We start from the raw sequence: 22,327 nt of genomic DNA on the forward strand, positions 1-22,327 counted from the left end.
CATGCATATTTTTGTGTTCTGAATTGAAATTTGACATTGATTTTTACCTATTACCTACTTTCACATTTCTCAAGCTACAGCCTCCAAATTTGAAGCACATGCATAGTTCTGTCTACCAAAATTAACTTTGACCTTGGAATTTGTTCTAGTGACCTGCCTTTCACATTTCTCAAGCCACAGCTTTCAAATTTGGACCACATACACATTGGTCTGTACCGAAATGAAATTTGACCTTGATTTTGACCTTGAGCTAGTCTTGAAATTTGGAACATTCAAAAATGGCTCAGTGGATGGCGCCAAGATCACTCTGTAATCTCTTGTTAGGTTAATAGGTTAAAGGTCAAGGTCAGATTAAACCAGAATGGTAGAACTTTTGTTTACAGTGAGCATATAATTTCTGTTCCTTGTGCAATTACTGAATGCATCAAGGGGGGCATTTCGTGTTCGACGAGCTCTTGTTCACATTAAAAATAATGTGAAGCTTTACTTCTATATATATATATATAAAATAGAAAATGTATGTTTGTTTTACTCTGTAGTGAAAATGCAATAAAAGATGTGTTAGATATTAAATTGTCTATTTAAACAGAGAATAAGAAGAACAGAGGAGAAATGCTATGGGCATGATATTATTGGAGGCTTTGTGTTTACAATACTCAATCTGGACTTTGATTATGTACGTAAGGATCTGAGGCACAGACGATATGCTGTGGAGTCGGAGGATGAGGCTAGAGTATGAATATAACATTACATTATTATAACACAGTCTGCATTGTTGCCAAACCTGAACCACTTGTGCTCCTACAAAGTGGGAGAACGATGCATATAGAACTGTCATTGTCTATATTTCCAGTTTTGCACAATATTTGCACTAATTTATGAACATCATACATATATACCTCAAATCTTACATGCCAAATTTCTCATTCAGTATCGGATGGAGTGGTGTCAAACATTTACAGTTAACTACCAAAGAGGTTCATTTAAAATAGACTTTTTTACACACCATGAATTATGTCCCATTGTTAATCTAAAAAAAATCATTTTAAACAGAGTTTTTAATCACTGCAAATGAAGCTGAGGTCGGGGTGTATTTGGGAGTTATCTCACTGTTGGTTGGCTAGTTGATTTATTCTTTGCAAAATATTTGTGGCACTAACATTCTCCACAAGGGACTACAATGAAATTTCATACACTTGATCAACATGAAGTGGTAGGTGTGCATGACAGTTGCTTTTGGGGTCAGTTTAAGCATTGCAGAGTTCTGCACCCTAAAACATATACACTGGCATTATTGGTATTTGGGAGTTTGTGGCATGAATTACTTCAACAGTTTTTTGTGGGTTCCAATGCAATTTTATACACATTTTCACCTTGAAGTGTTTGTCTAAGTGAGGTTTACTTAGAATTTCAGATTAAAATTTTTTATGCACTTTCACTCTATTTAGATTATTACTGAATACATGTAGTTTTCATTCATACTCAAAATAGTTGTTACTCTTCAACATACAAATTATATGCAACATGATACATAACTCTGAGAATGATATTTCATGAATTATGCCCCTGTTTACTTAGAATTTAAGATTTTTTTAAATTTGTTGCTCTCAGTTCTGAATGGACCTGATTTTGACCATTACCATTATCTACATTGTCTATGACAAGAGCAGTAACTCTGGCACCAATCTTTTATAGATTATGTCCCCTCATTTCTGATTGCAGTATTCAGCAATGAAATATATTGTCTCCTCTGACAGTTTTGCTCAAATTGTTATCATGGTAATAATTTCAGCTGCACTTAATCTGGTTTCATTTTCAAGTCGCCACAATTAAAGCTACCTTTTTATGGTTATGAGTTTACACTTTTTGTTTTCAGAGGTTTGAATTACTTTCATCACTTCATATAAAGTCTGACAGAGTGGAAAAGGACCAAATGCAGGTACTGCTTTTATCATTTTCTCCATTTTGTTATGTTTCACATGAACATATTGAAATACTTCGCAATTGCAGTATATAAACAAAGTGTCTCTCTTTTGTAACCGTAGCAACTAAGATTCCAAAGGAAGAACAAGAATTGCAGAAATCGGAGCAAGTTGTTTATTCAGTAATATGTAAGGGAGGCTAATCAACTTCGACTAGGCTGATTAAAAATGATTCGTCATATGGAAACTTGTTTTGATTGGCTAATTCACAGACATCTGTGTCATGCTGAAGGTGTTTTTTTTCCCTCACAAATCTGTTACATAGTTGCTGTTGCATATATATGTTAGAACCAGGAAGAAACAAAAATTTATTGGTCAACAAAATCTTGCTTCCATCTCAGCTGGTACCGGAATTGTGTATTAATTGATTTTAAATAATTTTTCCAGTGTTTGAAGTGTCACCATGATTTTGAAGTGGGTTCTCAAGAATCAACAGATTTAATTAAATGCCCAAAATGTGCCAGTAAAATGCTGATCAAGTCAGAAACAGTAAAAGTTTCCTCATCAATGAATGAGAAAACAGGTGAAAAATCAGTTGAATCATCGTTAGAGGTTGAAAGAGGGACAGAAAACAAGTAAGTGTTCATTTTTAGCTCACCTGTCACATAGTGACAAGGTGAGCTTTTGTGATCACCCTTCGTCCGTCGTCCGTCCGTGCGTCCGTCAACAATTTCTTGTCTGCACGATAGTGGTTTCATTTATGATTTTATTTTAACCAAACTTGCACACAACTTGTATCACCATAAGATCTCGGTTCCTTTCTTGAACTGGCCAGATCCCATTATGGGTTCCAGAGTTATGGCCTCTGAAAGGGCCAAAATTAGCTATTTTGACCTTGTCTGGACAGTAGCAGCTTTATTTCTATTTTTGATTTTTACCAAACTGGCACACAACTTGTATCACCATAAGATCTTGGTTCCTTTCTTGAACTGGCGAGATTCCCTTATGGGTTCCAGAGTTATGGCCCCTGAAAGGGCCAGAATTAGCTATTTTGACCTTGTCTGCACTTTAGCAGCTTCATTTATGATTTTATTTCAACCAGACTTGCACACAACTTGTATCACCATAAGATCTTGGTTCCTTTCTTCAACTGGCGAGATTCCATTATGGGTTCCAGAGTTATGGCCCCTGAAAGGGCCAGAATCAGCTATTTTGACCTTGTCTGCACAATAGCAGCTTCATTTATGATTTGAATTTAATCAAACTTGCACAAAACTTGTGTCACCATAAGATTTCGGTCCCTTTTTTAAACTGGCCAGATCCCTTAATGGGTTCCAGAGTTATGGCCCCTGAAAGGGCCAAAATTAGCTATTTTGACCTTGTCTGCACAATAGCAGCTTCATTTATGATTTGATTTTAACCAAACTTGCACACAACTTGTATTACCACAAGATCTTGGTTCCTTTCTTGAACTGGCCAGATTCCATCATGGGTTCCAGAGTTATGGCCCCTTAAAGGTCCAAAATTGGCTATTTTGGCTTTTGCAGCCATATAGAGACTTCATTTATGGTTTTATTTGATACAAACTTCCAAAATATCTTCAACAACAATAAATCTTGGATTCCATGACAAATCAGATCCAATCGTAGGTTCCAGAGTTATTTTATATCTGATTACCTCCCCTGATTGTAATCAAAATGGATTTTTATCAGTAAGTACTTATAAGACTTATTTGAAATTTCATTATAATTGTCATTAGTTGGACTGAGCCAATCAGGGTAGATAACTATGGACTGATTTTATGTCCAATTACCTCCCTTTATTTCAAATTAAAATGGGTATATCTCCGTAACTAATGAAGATACTGATCTGAAATTTCATTTATGTCAACAGATTTATTTGGCAGATCCTTCTTTTGTTCACTTGCAATAATTTGTTTTTTAATTACTTCCCTTTTACGTTACTATAAATAGCTTATTTTTAGTAACTTTTTTATTATTGGCCGTAGGGAAAAACCGAGACCACTTTTCTGTGGTACGACATGGATGGTACCTCTAATTTTTAGGTGTATTTTGACATATCTGTACCTTGTAAGAATTTTTTTTTTCTTTTTGGTTAAATTTCTTCCCTTTGTTGTTCCTGTCCTTTGGACTTAGATATTTTTTCTGAGGACCTTCTTGTCCTCAAGTGCAATGATAACAGGTGAGCGATATAGGGCCATCATGGCCCTCTTGTTATTGAGGTTGGTAGCCAGAAAATTGCAAACATAGAACTATAAACTGCTCCAACTGTTCTTGCCATAATTTTTATAGCTGTTGCTTAAAGGTTAAAATTTTATGGCACAGTGTGCCCAGTTTGAATTCATCTTCTGAACTAATCCTTTAAGCATCAAACCTTACTTAAGGATTGGTCTTAGTAAAGGACATATTGTGGCGACCTTGGGAGTATTATAAAATTTGTTTGTTTCGGTAGCGTAATATGGAGGTTTTCATTATTTGAAATTCTTATAAAACTGACATCAAAACAACACAAGTTTCCATTTTAATCATATTTTACTCTTGCAATGATTTAATCATCTATAAGATATGTAAAAGAATTAATTCTCCTCAAATATATCAACTGAATCATTCAAATCCAAATTTCAATAGTCTACAACTGTATATCAGTAATACTATAATAAATATCAGTTAATTACCATAAATGCTATTTGAGGTAAAATCCTTTAATCTTGATTGAACTATTCTTTTCAGTTCTAAAAATAGCCAAAGTGTAAGCCAAAATATTTATTAGTTAAATCAAATAACTAAATATAAGTTTCAGTTTTCCTGACTGTTCTGCCAGCTTCTGCTGAAATCTGTGCTTATATACCCTTCGCCCCCTCCCTGGCAGAATCCAGCGAGCGGTGTAAAAATCGCAGAAAAGCTCAGAATCCCGCAGGACTGCAGAATCTCCGGCAGAATTCCGCTGAATTCTGCCGGTAAATAAATCACAGTTTTAAAGAAATCTTGAATGAAACATAATAAGATTTTACCCCAAATCAATGCACAAATACATTATTAATCAGTACCTAAAATATCATAAAGATCAGGGTCTTGTAACTTAATAAATCTTCACATGTTTTTGATCAGTGGTAAATGTAAACAAAACATCCCAATGTTTACTATAGACGACCTACTTAGTGACGTAATTTACAGAGGGCCACCTACATTAACCAGTACACACTATACATGTCTTAAACATCTAACATGTGAAATAAAAGTTTACGGCTTAAATAAATGGATTTATAGGATATTAGGTAGGTAAACATTGAGATTTATCATTTAACTATACAAGGATACAGACTATCCTGCATGACTATTTAACAGTAATGATTTAAACTCCTAAAACATACTATGTTTACATGTACATACCCCACCCATGTTCATAACAAAGCGGGAATTTCAACTTGCAAACATTTATACAGATTAATACATATTTCAGTATCAATACATTTGATAACAGTGAGACTAGGAAATACTGACAATACCTAGGGGTTACATTACCTCCCCCTTAAATAAACTTTTGTGTCCTCACAAAACGCTTAAGAAAACGGTGCAGCTGATAGAAGTGTTCTTACAGTAAATTTTTCTCAATGTCTTAAGATACTGCAATCTCTGATATAACAATTTAACTTATCTTATAACATTACTTACATCACAGAATAAAGGTAACTGATACATATTACAACAATATGTATTTATGAGTTAATAACAACAATACTTTTAAAATAACAATAACATTATGATATAACAATTAGAAAATTTAATACAAATGTTTATTAACATGTACTTAGTAATATAGTGAAATCAGGCAAATATAAGAATTAGCTTGATTAGTAATTTTATACTACCTTAAATAAACTTTAACAATGTTTGAGCAACAATATGGTTAAAATGTAACAAACTGTAACAAATCTGTAAGAACCATTAACAATTTTATTACGCAAAGTCTTAAAGTACTAAATACTGGTAAAATCTCAACAGTCAGCATTTGCGTTAACAACTTATTAACCTTAAGTGTAAGCATAAACATAAGTATATCATTAAAATGTATCAGTACATTAATACCTGAAGACCACATAACAGATAACAAATATAATTGAACATCATAAAATATATTCAAGATCATGCAATATATCATAAAATACATCATTATGCAAATATCAATTGTCAATTTTGCAATTGTTCAGCTAATATTCAATGTGTAAAGTAAGTCCATGGTAATTTACACTTAAACATATTTTCCATACTACAAATAAAAAGCATTGTAGCTGTGCATTGGCCTTAATGCTAAATGCATAGGCTGAATCCTTATGTTTGGAAACTTGACTAGACAACAAGTGTTTAAGGATTTTGAATTTTCATTATCACCATTAGTATCAATACAATAATAGGTATAACATATATCCCATGAAGTTCACTCAAGTAAAAAAAAAATATGGCATTCATGTGGCATATGCACTACAGAGTAAAATTAATAGCAACGACAGCATTCACAATGCTAAATACATATAAACAACAACTGGTAATATATTTCATGAAAATTACAATTAATTACTGAACTAATTTCAGTGTGGCCTTCACAAAACAAGGGTTATCTTTTACCCTATAACAAACACAAGTTAGCATCCCAAGTGTTTAAATTCTGCCTGCCATTTCCTTTAGCATTTATGCTAAATACTATTAATGTTATTCATTTGACTTTAGATATCTCTATACAATAACACTTATAATTTCCATATATCATAGATATTTACTATTGGTATATTTAATACCATTATTCTTAAGTACATCCATAAATTTTATATCAGCTAAATACTGTATATCAAACTCTTGGTACATATTTGTATCACCTTACTTGTACAAACTGTATTTCACAGATGTTTTCCTATTAGTATGCTTAATATGCTATCAAGCTGAAGTACATTCACTTGTCAGTAAATAATAATACCAGTAAAAAACTGTATATAGACTCTCAATACATACTTGTATTCATATTACTTGTACAATCTGTATCTCACAAATGTTTTACTAATTGTTAGCTAAAGTGAATAACTTTATACAACATTATGAATTTTGTTACAGTGAATTACTGTATAGATTCTCATTACATACTTGTATTCATATTACTTGTACAATTTGTATTTCACAAACACTTTACTATGAATGTGCTTAATATGCTGTTAAGCTAAAGTACAGTCATTTGTACTCATCCATAAATAATATACAAATAAGATACTGTATAGTTTCTCAATACATACTTGTATTCGTATTACTTGTACAATCTGTATTCCACAAACATTTTACTATTACTATGCTTAATATACCATTAAGCTAATATTTGTGCTAAACTATAAATTTTGTACCAGTAAAATACTTATTCTGAGATATCAATATTCATTTTACTTAAAACCTAATGTGTGTGTTTAGTCTGTGGTATGGCTGTTCATGAATGTTTGGTATTCTTATGTTGTGACTGTGCTTGTTCTTGTGAATATATGTAGGTTTCTGTGCAAGGTAATTTGACTGAAAGTATGGTCTGTGCGTGAGAATGTGGTTATCTGATCTGTGAGTGATACTGTGATTGTCTGATCTATATGTGTGACTGGGATTGTCTGATCTGTGTGTGAGACTGTGATTGTTTGATCTGTGTGTGAGACTGTGATTGTTTGAATTTTGTGTGAGAATGTGATTGTCTGTCTGTGTTTGTTGATCTTTATGAGTTGAGAGCCAACATTTTTTGTCACACTTGTCATTTAGTACTCTAACTTCATTAACTAATTCACCCATTGCTAAACCCATCGTGTACATCTCTTTCCGAAGAAAGGCAACTTCTTCTTTTAACTTATGTATAGAAGAATCACTCTGTGGACAATCTGCACAAGATGATGATGACTCTGACAGAGTGTCTTTAACAATAAATACTGGACTCTTTGTTGGAGCCAAAACCGGCATACCATGCATAGAAGCTGTGATTGAAAAAGGTGATGGCTGGTACCCAAATGTAACCCCTAGGTATTGTCAGTATTTCCTAGTCTCACTGTTATCAAATGTATTGATACTGAAATATGTATTAATCTGTATAAATGTTTGCAAGTTGAAATTCCCGCTTTGTTATGAACATGGGTGGGGTATGTACATGTAAACATAGTATGTTTTAGGAGTTTAAATCATTACTGTTAAATAGTCATGCAGGATAGTCTGTATCCTTGTATAGTTAAATGATAAATCTCAATGTTTACCTACCTAATATCCTATAAATCCATTTATTTAAGCCGTAAACTTTTATTTCACATGTTAGATGTTTAAGACATGTATAGTGTGTACTGGTTAATGTAGGTGGCGCTCTGTAAATTACGTCACTAAGTAGGTCGTCTATAGTAAACATTGGGATGTTTTGTTTACATTTACCACTGATCAAAAACATGTGAAGATTTATTAAGTTACAAGACCCTGATCTTTATGATATTTTAGGTACTGATTAATAATGTATTTGTGCATTGATTTGGGGTAAAATCTTATTATGTTTCATTCAAGATTTCTTTAAAACTGTGATTTATTTACCGGCAGAATTCAGCGGAATTCTGCCGGAGATTCTGCAGTCCTGCGGGATTCTGAGCTTTTCTGCGATTTTTACGCCGCTCGCTGGATTCTGCCAGGGAGGGGGCGAAGGGTATATAAGCACAGATTTCAGCAGAAGCTGGCAGAACAGTCAGGAAAACTGAAACTTATATTTAGTTATTTGATTTAACTAATAAATATTTTGGCTTACACTTTGGCTATTTTTAGAACTGAAAAGAATAGTTCAATCAAGATTAAAGGATTTTACCTCAAATAGCATTTATGGTAATTAACTGATATTTATTATAGTATTACTGATATACAGTTGTAGACTATTGAAATTTGGATTTGAATGATTCAGTTGATATATTTGAGGAGAATTAATTCTTTTACATATCTTATAGATGATTAAATCATTGCAAGAGTAAAATATGATTGAAATGGAAACTTGTGTTGTTTTGATGTCAGTTTTATAAGAATTTCAAATAATGAAAACCTCCATATTACGCTACCGAAACAAACAAATTTTATAATACTCCCAAGGTCGCCACAATATATCTTTTGTATATAGAAAGGTACCCAAAAGGTCAAGATCTTGTAGGTCAGAAATGTATAAATGTTAGTTTAAGCTTTATGGCATAGTTCTCAGTTTCACCATTTCTTCTTGGCTTCACCTGTAATCACAAACCTTCACATGAGTACCTGTTTAACTTTTAGTCTGCTAAATTTCTAAATGGACTGGTCCATCATTCAGTTTTGGCAGTACCATTTATCATTCTAAGGGGTGTTCACTGGAAATTTACTGACTGAATAGCGAACAGTGCAGACCATGATCAGCCTGCACGGATGTGCAGGCTGATCTTGATTTGCACTGGTCACAAAGGCAGAATCACTTGCTGCCAGCAGGCTAAAGGTTAAGGATCCTGTTGTCTTCGAGTTAAAGTTTTAGGGAAAAGTGGTTCTTATTGAGTAGGAAGATAGCTTTTGGTTTAAGGACACTAGTCTCTAAATAAAAGTTTTAAGGCATGGCAGTGTATATTTGGAAGATAGCTTTTGTTTTAAGGATCTTTTTTGCCTTTAAGTTAAAGTTCTAAGACATAGTTCTGTCATTTGCGATATCCTTTTAATAGTAGCTACTTAACAATTTGCCATGTTAAAAGAATATCCTTGATTTGTGACAGCTGTTAATTGTTTGTAATAAATTCTTTGCTCTGCTAGTAATAGCAGATACCGTAGAGAATAATAGATTTAATAATACTTAATGTATGGTTTTATATCCCATAGTAATCCCACTGTCTTTTTTTGTTAGCTTGTTGGTCCATCCCAAACAATTCCTGTGTCAGCCGTAATAATTCAGGGGATTGCGACAAAACTTTACACAAACATTAAGCATGATCAGAATGGGCTCAAGAGTCAGATCTACCTCCAAGGTCAAGGTCTTTTTTCATTCATTTCATACAAGGGACATCTATAGTTGATAATTCATATACATTTCTGTTTTACAAACTACTGATACTGTGAATTACGGTACATCTGGAGGTTGCTCTATAGGTATTTGTACATTGCAGATCCAAAATCTGGCGTCGTTCAACAGTTCGGAGAAGTAGAAGAGGTCGTGAACCTGTTAAAGATGATGCATTTGATGAAACAGACTCCAGTGTAGTGGACAGCATCGAGATCCCTGAGAAATCAAGTTTAGCTGACAGATATAGTAAGTACAGTGAAAATTTGATATTTTCTATGTCTCTGTTACCATGGTTACAGCAAATTTTCAGATAGGATTATATTTCACAATATTTACATGTACAGTTTTAATGTGAGGATCTCTACTAAAGTAAATTCTACTTTATATTGTCAAATCTGCAGTATTATTGGTTAAGAAATAATAAATCTGTTCCTATATTTTATCAGTTAATAAAATATGGGCAGGAGTTTGGATGCGTAATAATTAAATCACGAGTGCATAGCACGAGTGATTTAATTATTCGCATCCAAACGACTGACCATGTTTTATTAATTGATAAAATTATTGGAACATATTTATTATTTTGATTCTAACAATGCAAATACTTCGCATTTTACAGTACTACATTTTCAGCGTAGTACGTCATTCGGGTCATATGCTGTTACAATTTACCCCCTATGGTTAGAAAGAGTTGCATAGCCAATGGAACGTATAGATATTTGTTTCTTTTTATCAGAATTTTGAGAAGTATTTATGAATTAGCAATCTAACAGCTCGAAAACTAATTATGAAGAGAATCATCAAATTAGTCGAGTTGACCCTGTGTTACAAGTTACGAGCTTAACTTTATATGACGTCACATCATTATGACGTCATACTTTATGTCATACATTTATGACGTCACCGCTGAATCTTAATTAAGCTAATTGAATTCACTCGTAGAGATCAAAACGTGTTTTACGGTCCTACACATAAGTCAGTATGACTTTTTATCATATTTGTGTTTTTGAAATGCTGTTTTCAACCGTTTGGCCCTTAAATAATTCGTATGTAATGGAACTGAAGTAGGATCTCTTATGCCACAATCATAGGGGGTGAAATGTAACAGCCAACCATATTTTATCGTAGATTCATGTATAGGCGATTTCGCTATATGTTTATATAGCAATTGCTGCAGATCGTGTTAGAATTTTCCATAATACATTAAGTATATTCATGGAGTGTGAGAAATATCAGAATTAATACTGAATGAGTCATTTAGCTCAACCTTGTATTCACTTGTATAAACTGTTGTATATATACCAGGAGTGAATACATAATTTCAGGCCTTGGAAGTAGTTTAAAAGATCATGTTGATCAGTTGATACCAGTGATGCTACCTGGTCTGTCTACAAATGGAAATACACAAGGTAAGGTTTGTATTTTTAAAAACAAAAAAAAACTCCTGAAGAAGGTCTAGTATTGACCAAAACGTGGAGCAAAAAATATAATTAGACCGTCAACCATTAGGTTTTCATTCTATTTAGCTTCTCTTACATATTCTTAAAAATGAATTCATGTGAACTTGATTCTAAAGTTTAAATTATTTGAACAGAGGGGATTTTATTTGTAAACTTATTTACTTTGAAAAATAAGTAATGTTAGGTTACTTAACATTGTTTTGTTTAGTAATCAATATATTTGGACAGGTACCCATTCAAAGAAACACATTCTTGGATGATACCTTTTATGGGATAGATACAACCTGATATAACCTGATGAAGGTATTCTAAATACCGAAACCCGAAGTTAAATTAAATAACAGTCTTATACTTTTCTGCTGTTTGAGCGTGTTGTTCTCCCCTCCCACCCTTGTACTTTTAGTTCGGATAGAGACAAGTCCAAATATATCCTGTATGGACATAACAATGTTGAATAATCTTTTTAATCTATGTTTATATTTATCACTAAAGATGGATAACAGTCAGAAGGACATAGTTCTATTAATTGCATAAGAAAACATTACATCAAGTATCTATTGTTGTTGATATTCATAAGGTTACATTTATCGGTCAGTGGCTTTTATCATTTAGTTAACAAGGAGATTTGAGTCAAAGTTTTTTAATTGACCAGTGTGGAATATATTGTATACAATATGGAAACATAGTGGATGGTCACATGGTACAAATGCTGATTTGAAGAGAGAAATAAGTTTTTAGTAATACAATTATATGAGCCACGCCATGAGAAAACCAACTTAGTGCGTTTGCGACCACATGGATCCAGACCAGCCAGTCTGGTCAGGATCCATGCTGTTCGCTTTCAAAGCCTATTGCAATTAGAGAAACTGCGAGCGAACAGCATGGATCCTGACCAGACTGCGGGGATGCGCAGGCTGGTCTGGATCCATGCTGGTTGCAAAGCCACTATGTTGGTTTTCTCATGGCGTGGCTTGTATCTTGTTTTGCACATGTCAGTCGATTAATCTTGGTTTTCAAATCAGTAAGTAGGGTATGGCATTAAACTTCATATCATAATTTTCTTTTGTCAGCAGATAACTCCTATTGTTTTGTAGTCAGTAGGTCGAAGGTCTGTGTCACAGAAATATAAATGGAAAACACTTGGGCATATAGCCTACAAAATTTAAAGGATGGCTGATTAAGTCAATAGTTGAACATTATTATTTTAGGGTTTAGCAGGTCAAAGGTTAGGTCAGTAGTGATCTTGAGGCTGAAGAACACTTGGGCTTGTTGCTGTCAAACTCTGTTGATTATGAGTGTATTTTTTGTGTAGATGACTACTGTTGTTTTCAAGGTCAGTAGGTCAAAGGTCATCAAGGTTACAGTCCCCTCAAGACTCATAATGGTTTCTACTCAGTAATTGGAGAACACTTGGTCTATGGTTGTCAGAGTTAATAGGATGATTGCCTTTTGTCACAAGATGACTGGTTCAATACTTCAGAGGTCAAGGTCACAGTGACTTTTAGATCTGAAAAATAATTCCAGAATGTTTGAGCCTATGACCTTTAACTTCAATATGACGAGTGGTTATTGTCGATAAATTAACCTCTATCATTAACATGGTTATAAAGTCAGAGGTCAAGGTCATAGAATAAAATAATACATACCCGATTACATCTGACAGGTCATACAAATAGCTTTTATTAGCTCTTCATTAATAGATTTTTACTTGCTTATGTAATTAAATCTTTCGTTGTTTCACACAGCTGAGTCAGAAACAAAAGAAGAACTCTCAGCAACCTCTGGGTGTGAACAGACAAACAGCCAGTCAGTGACAGAAATTTCTTCACTTAAGAATAATTCATCATGGTCAGACGTACGAAAATCTGGTGCTTATAAATCAGGTCCCCGAGATAGCGTGTCGTCTGTGGAGAGTGACATTACTGTGCTTGTTGGAAATTCAACCAGTCGTGGAAGTATTGCTGTTATATCAGAATCCAGTAACGAACTTCTCAGAACTTCGGCCACAAATTTAGGACAAAATACTAGGGATAAAAGTGGTGACAATGGTCATGTGACTTCAGGCAATAACATTGTAACAAATAATACAGGTATTAGTGGGACAAAAGAAGGGCAGTTAACTCCAGTTGGTTCCCCACTTACTAACAGTGTATGCTCCAGCATGGTATCTAGTGTATATGAGAATACTCTAGCTGGTAGCGGGGAGGACGCTACTTCCACGAAAAATGGTGCTAAAGTTATTGAAGCAAGTCTGAATGAAGATGATATTGCAGAATCTGTGCCAATTAGACGTTCAAAAAGTGGCAAAAATGGCAGGCGATCAAATCACAGAAATGTTACTATTTATGATCAAGATTTAAGTGTGGGACAGTTTGACAGTAATGTCTCCGCTACAGTACAAGATGCAGTAAGCAAATCTGGTAGTAGGGAAGCAAGCATTTATGATACTTCTGATGCTTCTGAAAAAGACAGTACAAAATTTGAAGATGCTCATGAGTCTAGTGGTCCGTCTATCTATGACACAGCAGTGTCTGATGATAGCATAGAGACAAGTCATGATGACTCAGCAGATTTGCTTTATTCTAGAAGGTCACATGATGACTCTTTAACCAATCAGCTTTTGTCTGGACATTCATCTCCACTGAGAAGAAAAGGAAGTTCAAGGTCAAGAAGTAGGAGTAGAAGTAGGTCAAGAAACAGAAGTGCAATATATGTAGAAGAAAAAGTAGAGTATGAGGCTGAGGATAAAAATAACAGTGCCAACATCCCAGAATTTCCTTCAGAACTTTCACCAATTAAAAGGTCAAGGTCATCAAGACAGTCAGCCAAAAATCGAAGTGCTTTATATGTTGGTAACAATAGTGAAATCTCAGATAAAGAAAACCAGTCTACAGAGACATCACCACAGTCTGCTCAGAATTTAAATGAAACTGACAAAGTCAGTGAAATAAGTCAGGAATCATCATCTAGTGTTCAGTTGCCATGGGAACAAAGTGGGAACCAGTCACCTGAGAAAAGTAGGAGAGATGAAAGTTTGAACCATGATGAATTTGTTAACATTGACCATAAGTAAGTAGTGTGTTAAAGAACTTTAAAGTTGATATATGGAACTTAATGAAGTATATTTGTTACAAATAATGTTAGGAAATAATAATGACAGGAAAAATGAATTGGAAAATTAGATTTATTTCTTTATGACAAAAGTTTTTGCAATTTCTTTTGGTAGCCAGCTTGATTTGTACTATTGGGAGAGCAAAGAACTACTGGTACCTCAGTCAAGAGGTAGAGAGTTCAGTCCTTGGGCAAGGATATTGTTCTTATTGATGGTATAGCAGAAGACAACATGTCTAAAGTCATTCTCCATCTCTGATTCATGCCAGTTACTTGCAGAGATGAGTCTCAAAATTCTTGCATCTGACTGGTTGATTTTGAGCTCAGTCTTAAAATTGACCAATGGCAAAGCTGAAGACTGAGACTGATCTCCAAACTCAGTTTGGCACAAACGATCAATCTCTTGAACAAATTTCTGTATGCATGTAGAGTTTGAGCGAACAAAGTTGGACTGTATCTACATAATTGAGCCGTGCCATGGGAAAACCAACATAGTGGGTTTGCGACCAGCATGGATCCAGACCAGCCTGCGCATCCGCGCAGTCTGGTCAGGATCCATGCTGTTCGCTAACAGTTTCTTTAATTGCAATAGGCTTTGAAAGCGAACAGCATGGATCCTGACCAGACTGCACGGATGCGCAGGCTGGTCTGGATCCATGCTGGTCGCAAACCCACTATGTTGATTTTCCCATGGCACGGCTCATATATATTAGTCTTGAGAGCACATTTAAAAGATATTATTTGTTTATTTGTTTACAGTATTAAACTCCATTTGGAGTTACAAGTGTTCAAAGCAGAAGAGACAGCTCAGTGTGCAATCCAGGTTAGTTAGCTTATGTAACATTGCACAGTACCCATAATGGGCGATCATAAAAACTATTAGGGGGACTACTAACTACACAGCTTGACAAATACAAAGTAATTACACAATTTTAAGAATATTGATTTTATTGATGAAACGAATATTTACCAATTCAGTTTTTTTGACAGAAAATAGAATGAAACAAACGTACAAGTGTTTTCCCCTACAGCTAAATCTTAGGTAAAATGATATTCTTTTTTTTTTTTTTTTTTTTTTTTTTTATGGGCATATATTTATATATTTTATTCCACAAATCACACACATATAATAACATACAAGCTCTATGGCTTTTGAAAAGACTACATTAACAATGTTTGTTATGGAACTACTTAAAATATCATAACCTTACATACTACCTCTTATTAAATTTTTTATATAAAGACAGCTAAATTTCTATATGGACGTAATTCTCCAATCTTGGGCGGAGTACCATATTAATAAGTATTCTAATGGGTAATTAACCAAAAAAGGTACTGGCTGAATAGAGATCAATGCAAACACCCACCAGACTGCACCATATTCTAAGGGGTATTTACCAAAAAGGTACTGGCTGAATAGAGATCAATGCAAATAACCATCTGACTGCACCATATTCTAAGGGGTATTTACCTAAAAAGGTACTAGCTGAATAGAGATCAACGCAAATAGCCATCAGACTGCACCATATTCTAAGGGGTATTTACCAAAAAAGTACTAGCTGAATAGAGATCAATGCAAATAACCATCAGACTGCACCATCTTCTAAGGGGTATTTACCAAAAAAGGTACTGGCTGAATAGAGATCAATGCAAATAACCATCAGACTGCACCATATTCTAAGGAGTATTTACCAAAAAAGGTACTGGCTGAATAGACATCAATGCAAATAACCATCAGACTGCACCATATTCTAAGGGGTATTTACCAAAAAAAAAAAAGGTACTGGCTGAATAGAGATCAATGCAAATGCCCATCAGATTGCACCATGCTGGACGCTGTTGGCTCCACACCCGCAACCAGTGTAGATCACAATCAGCCTGCACATCCATGCAGTCCGACAATGCTCTACACAGCCAGCAAAGGTAAAACCAACCGCGCCAAGCTAGGCAATGGTTAAGATGTAAACCAAAAATATGTATTTTCAAGCAACCAGTAAGGGAGATACTAAATTATAAAATAAGTTCTTTATTATTAGACATTAATTTGTTATAAATGGTGAAAGGAGAATGATAAACATTAAAGTTGCTTTTATCTAAGAGATAATAGTAAAGCATTTCAAACTAGGCAATTTCCATATTACTTTTGACAGATCTTAATGTTAATTTTTTATGAATAAATGTCTACCCAATTTTTACACAAAAAAGAACGGACAACATACATACACACATAAACAAGACAGTACACTACAACAGTAAAAGGATACCACTACTTCTGTCAATTTATGATATAGGAAGACATATAAGGGCGAAAAAAAAAACAACACATAAATAAACATGTTATAAAGGAGACAAGATCAGTGAGAGTCTGTTGCAAGACTCATTTACAAAGTAAAATGGAGCCTTGAACAAGGTGGAAAACAAAAAGCAAACTATAAGTACTGGAGGTGAAAAAAGGGAGAAAAAAAAAATAGATGAACAGAAAAAGTTCAGTGCAGCGCTGGAAAAAGATAATAGACTCTAAATATGTAATTAATCTCTATTCAAAAGCAAAGAAGCATATTCACTCCATATTTCTCTGAATTTATTTAATTTATTATCTTTTTTGGCATTAAACATCTCTGTCTTCAATAGAAATTCCACTTCGGTTCTGAACATCACTATATTTGGAAATATATTATTCATTCTACATTTAAATATTGTATATTTAGCCACGAAAATTAGATTTGTTGTAGCTTGACTAAATTTTTCATTTCCCAAAATCACATCCACAATAGACCAGTTTGTATTTAAATTGGTACATTTGTCCCTTAGCCATCTTTTAACATCATTCCAAAAAGCAGTAGTAAATTCACAGTCCCATAGCAGATGTTTTATAGTTTCACTTTGTCTGTTACAAAAACTGCACAAATTATTGTTTTTAATGCCCATTTTTTCTAACAAAGAGTTTGTCATAGTATTCTATGGTTTATTCTGTACTGGAACCACTGCAACTTTGAATTCTTAGTGACAATAAATGGGAGTCTATATATAGATGACCAATTAAAGTTAACATTCAGGTTTAATTCTTCACACCATTTTCTATTAGAACATGGAAACTTACTAGATTTTAGCAGTGAGTCATAAATAAATCTACAACCTTTCTTCTTACTATTGACAATTTTGACTGACAAAGGTTGTACAGGACTGTCTTCTTTTTTTGCATGATGAGGAATTCTCAGACTGTTAAGAAAACTTCTAATAGATTCTACAATATTTTGATATTGTAGGAAATTTGTGTTTATATTATGCTTATTAATAAAGTTATTAAAGGACAAAAAATTTCCATTTCCATCTAAGAAATCATTAACTAAAATAATGCCATTTCTTACAAATCTTGGAAAACAAATACTTGTTCTTCCAACTTTAAACATACTGTTATACCAGACAGGTAAGGAGCAAAATTCACTCCATGAGTTTGGGCATTGTAAGCTCAATTGTGTGAAACCTATGAACACATCTTTCCAGAACATGTTTTTGACAGTAGTTATTTTATTTTTCAAAAAATCATTTCCATATTTTGTCAAATCTTCCAGGAAAGGGTATATATCTTTCACTAGATTAAAATATTTAGTATTGTAATTAAGGTATCTTCTAATAAAATCTGGAAAGTCAAAAGCCGTTGAGAAGTCAATTAGCAAGAGCATTCCTGGTAACTGGTGTTCTTCTGTATATTGCATAACATCATACACTAACCTTATATTATCACCCATATACCTTCCTGATAAAAAGCCAGTTTGATCTTCGCTTATGAGTTTACCTAATACTGTTTTCAAACGTTGGGCAATGCTGCCTGAAGCAATTTTATAAGATACATTTAGCAAGGAAATATATTCTTTATATATCGTTTATCTTTATCACCTTTTGGTATGCAAGTTATGACCCCTTGTTTAAGAGAAACAGATAATTCTCCCGTTTCCAGAGACTGATTAATAGACCGTACCAGAAAATGACCTATATCTTTCCAGAAGAATTTAAAAAAAAAGCTGCAGTAAAACCACTGGTTCCTGGTGAGGAATCATTAGCCATTTTCTTTAGACTGGCCAACATTTCAGTGTAACTTAAATATCCTTCTAAGCTTTCTTTCTCATGTTCGCTTAACTTAGGTATATTATCATTTAACAAAATGTTGTTTAAATCAATGTTTTCAGTGTGTCTATATGAATACAAATTTTTATAGTGTTTAACTGCTTCATTCATAATTTCATTTTGGCTAGATAGTAAAGTACCAGATGATGAAAGCAGACAGTTCATTATTTTTGAAATATAATTCCTATTCTCTAGATTACAGAAATATTTAGTAGGCTTTTCTCCATCTGAAACCCATTTTGCTCTTGACCTTATAAAGACTCCTTGCATTATTTTTGATCTTAATTCAGTCAATTCAGTTTTTGTTGTCTCCAGTAAATAATAATCAATGTTATTTTGCTTCTCTATTTGGCTTATTTCACTTATTAAAATGTCTTGTCTTTTACTGTCCTGTTTCTTTTTATATGCAGAATAAGAAATAGTTTTGCCTCTTATCTCCATTAATAATGTCTCAAAAAATAATTTATCATCAATATTCAATCTTATGATTTCATTGCTTATTTCTTCTAATGGTTCATTAGAATCCTGTGTTTCTTGTGCATACCTTACTTTAATTTCTTGTATCAAGTTTTTAATTTGTGTTACATATTCAGCATCTCGGAGTAAAGATTTATTAAATTTCCAATATGATTTACCCTTTATAAATTTTCCAAACTCAATACTTAATAAAATCATTGACTGATCAGTTCTATAACCAGGTGTAATTTCTACATGATTCATATCAGTAAACAAATTCCAAAAACAAGGAAAAAATCTAGTCTAGCCTTTTTTATAGGATTCCTCTTAAACCATGTATATTGTTTTTCTTCAATATTTTGTTCTCTCCAACAGTCAATTAAATTATACTCTTCTATCATTTGGAGAACAACTTCACGGGCTTTAGGGTTATTAATATTCAAGTAATTAAAGCAATCTATATTTGGGTCTAAAACCAAATTCCAGTCACCAACAATTATAAATGGGTTCTCCAGTTGTGCAATTTTGTCTTTTATATAAGAATAAAAACCTGGGTCATCTGTATTCGGGCCATAAAGGCAAATCATGGTAAAGTTACTATTTGCTAAAAATGCATGTAAAATGATCAAGTTACCATTTTGATCTTTTTCTATACTCTTAAATTTAAACTCAAAGTTATTATTTATAAGTATCGCAACTCCTCTAGACTGACTGCTAAAGTTACTGAAATAACATTCGTAACCCCACTGTGCACGAATATATATCACTTCTTTATCTGTAAAATGTGTATCTTGTATAAAATATGTATTATGTTTTTTCCTTTTTAAGTAATTAAAAACATCCCGTCTTTTCCTACTATCCCCTAACCCTTGTACATTCATTGAAACAAATGTTATAGATTCAGTCATGTTTTAAGCATGTATTTTACATGGAAAATGTATTAAAAAGTATAATATCATTTTCTTTTGAATCTGAACCTGAGTTTTCCAGTGCTGCACTTGAGAAAAAAAAATTACAAAGAAAAAACAAAACAAAAAAAAAGACCAATTAAGCAAAGTTTCCATTTGTTTTGCTTTAGCTGTTGAAGGCTGTGTTAATTACATAAGTATTGAGTCGAGGAAAAAAGACTCTAACATAATAAAAAGACATTTACCAAGATAGTAGCACTAATAAAAAGTAATACATGTAGATCTAAACGTGTAAGAGAGAAAAAGATAATGAGTATTAAACCCCATTTTCAATTCATCGCATGTGCTAACTGTACTATTAGAAATAAATTGTTATTACATCTCGCACATTGAACTATTTAAATACAGTTAATACATCAAACAAACATTGTGCAAATAACATGTAGTAGTGTTTTTACATGTAACTTTCGTTTTATTTCCTGGTTTGGCCGCTTATGACTTGGATAATTTACTTGTTGTGTACATGTACGCCGCTTAAACCAAAAACACATTTTTATGATATATTAAAACAAAGTTATGATGTAATGTCCTTTATTCTTTACTATCACGGCTACATTGATTTAATTGACCTTTCAATTAATCTAACTTACGTCGTTTATTTTATATAATATATATACAAAATCAAAATAACCTTTTTCTCTATTAATAGAATCATTGACCAAACCAAGGCGAAAAACAAAAACTAACCAATCAGCTTCCGCTTATCTCGACAGTGCGTACTTCAATAACCGAGACAGCTAATTTGCATAAATAAATAAATAGAAGCACGTGTTACACACGGCGTCGGTATTTGACAGTTAACAGCAAAGAGAGTGACTTTTTATACTGTTTTTTTTATATTTGTACTCTAAATATAACATTTTTTATTAAATGAACTTTAGCATGTTCGAATTCAGTGTCGGAAACAAAACTTTGCTGTAAAAAACAAAAAAACCAGAAAAAAAAACCACCTGTATATATTACATTACAGTTAGTTGACAGTCAAAAACAATAACATTCCATACCATTTTAACACTTTCTATAGATATGTCATACTTTAGATTTTTAAATCAAGATGTACTATCAAAATCATGATGCTAACAATGATCTATCCAGGTTAACGTACATGTCTATTAACAAAAAACCACCTATATATATTACATTACAGTTAGTTGACAGTCAAAAACAATAACATTTCATACCATTTTAGCACTTTCTATAGATATGTCATACTTTTGATTTTTAAATCAAGATGTACTATCAAAATCATGATGCTAACAATGATCTATCCAGGTTAACGTACATGTCTATTTTCATTTTCTTCCCATTTGTTAACAGGGCAATTATCTTCCCCTCGTCAGACCAGCAGTTGGCAACTTCTTCTTTTGACGTCAGTTTTTCTAGCATTTTAGCGTTTTTCAAAGTTAAATCTTCTCTGATTACGCATCTGGAGCCTTTTAGTTTTTTCCTAGCACTTATCGCGTTTAGTTTGTGTGTTCTATGTACAAATTTACAAAGCACTGGTCGGTTCCCATCGACACTTCCCTAGTCTGTGTGCTATGTCAATGTCTGTGACCTCTATTGACATGTCTAGTTTGTTCTTTAACAGTTTCACGACCTTTTCCTCAGTTTGTATTGGACTTTCGTTCTTGTCCGCATCGTCCAAACCATAAATACGAACACTATTTCTTCTGGTATACTGCTCTAACTCGTTCAACTGGAACTCACTGTATTTTATTCTGTCGTGATCATAGTTTATCTTACTATTTAATTCCTTGTTCCGTTCCTTAAGCTTATCATTTTCTCCTTTAACTCTCTCTACTTCTTCTCTCAGATCACTTTTAGAGTTTTTTAATTGTTCTATTTCAGACTCTGATGATTTCAACCTTGACTTGACAGATCTTGACAGATCTGACCTGTTCGTATACTTTATCGATCTCTAATTTAATGTCATTGCCAATGTCAGATTTTAATACATCAAGCTTATCATTAAAGAGTTTTTCACTCACCAGACCTTCTAGCCGTTTATCCAGAGCTGTATTTATGTATTCCTTTGAGGCAAGCTCATTAACTTTCTCTTCTAATCTTGTCACTATTTTCATCAGAACCTTCAAGTTTAACCCTGAATCTTCATCCTGATTGTCCTGAACATCTGAATTACACGCTTTCATATCTCCTTTTGTCCGTAGAGACATCAATTCATCAATTTTAGCTTGCTTGTCAGTTTTCTCACTCTCCTTCC

General features: G+C 33.3%; 1 protein-coding gene across 1 annotated transcript in view; it reads left to right on the forward strand.

The window, feature by feature from the left end:
- LOC128546396 (serine/threonine-protein kinase 11-interacting protein-like) overlaps nt 1-15,389 on the forward strand; it is a 53,046-nt gene extending 37,657 nt beyond the window's left edge. The window contains exons 14-20 of the mRNA XM_053516878.1: nt 590-733; nt 1,877-1,939; nt 2,370-2,557; nt 10,090-10,232; nt 11,312-11,395; nt 13,192-14,515; nt 15,317-15,389. Of these exons, the coding sequence (XP_053372853.1) occupies nt 590-733; nt 1,877-1,939; nt 2,370-2,557; nt 10,090-10,232; nt 11,312-11,395; nt 13,192-14,515; nt 15,317-15,389 (2,019 nt within the window). The remainder of the gene's footprint in view (nt 1-589; nt 734-1,876; nt 1,940-2,369; nt 2,558-10,089; nt 10,233-11,311; nt 11,396-13,191; nt 14,516-15,316) is intronic.
- Nucleotides 15,390-22,327: the final 6,938 nt, after the last annotated feature.

This window comes from Mercenaria mercenaria, chromosome 10 (genome assembly GCF_021730395.1).
Source record: "Mercenaria mercenaria strain notata chromosome 10, MADL_Memer_1, whole genome shotgun sequence".
Taxonomy (NCBI): domain Eukaryota; kingdom Metazoa; phylum Mollusca; class Bivalvia; order Venerida; family Veneridae; genus Mercenaria; species Mercenaria mercenaria.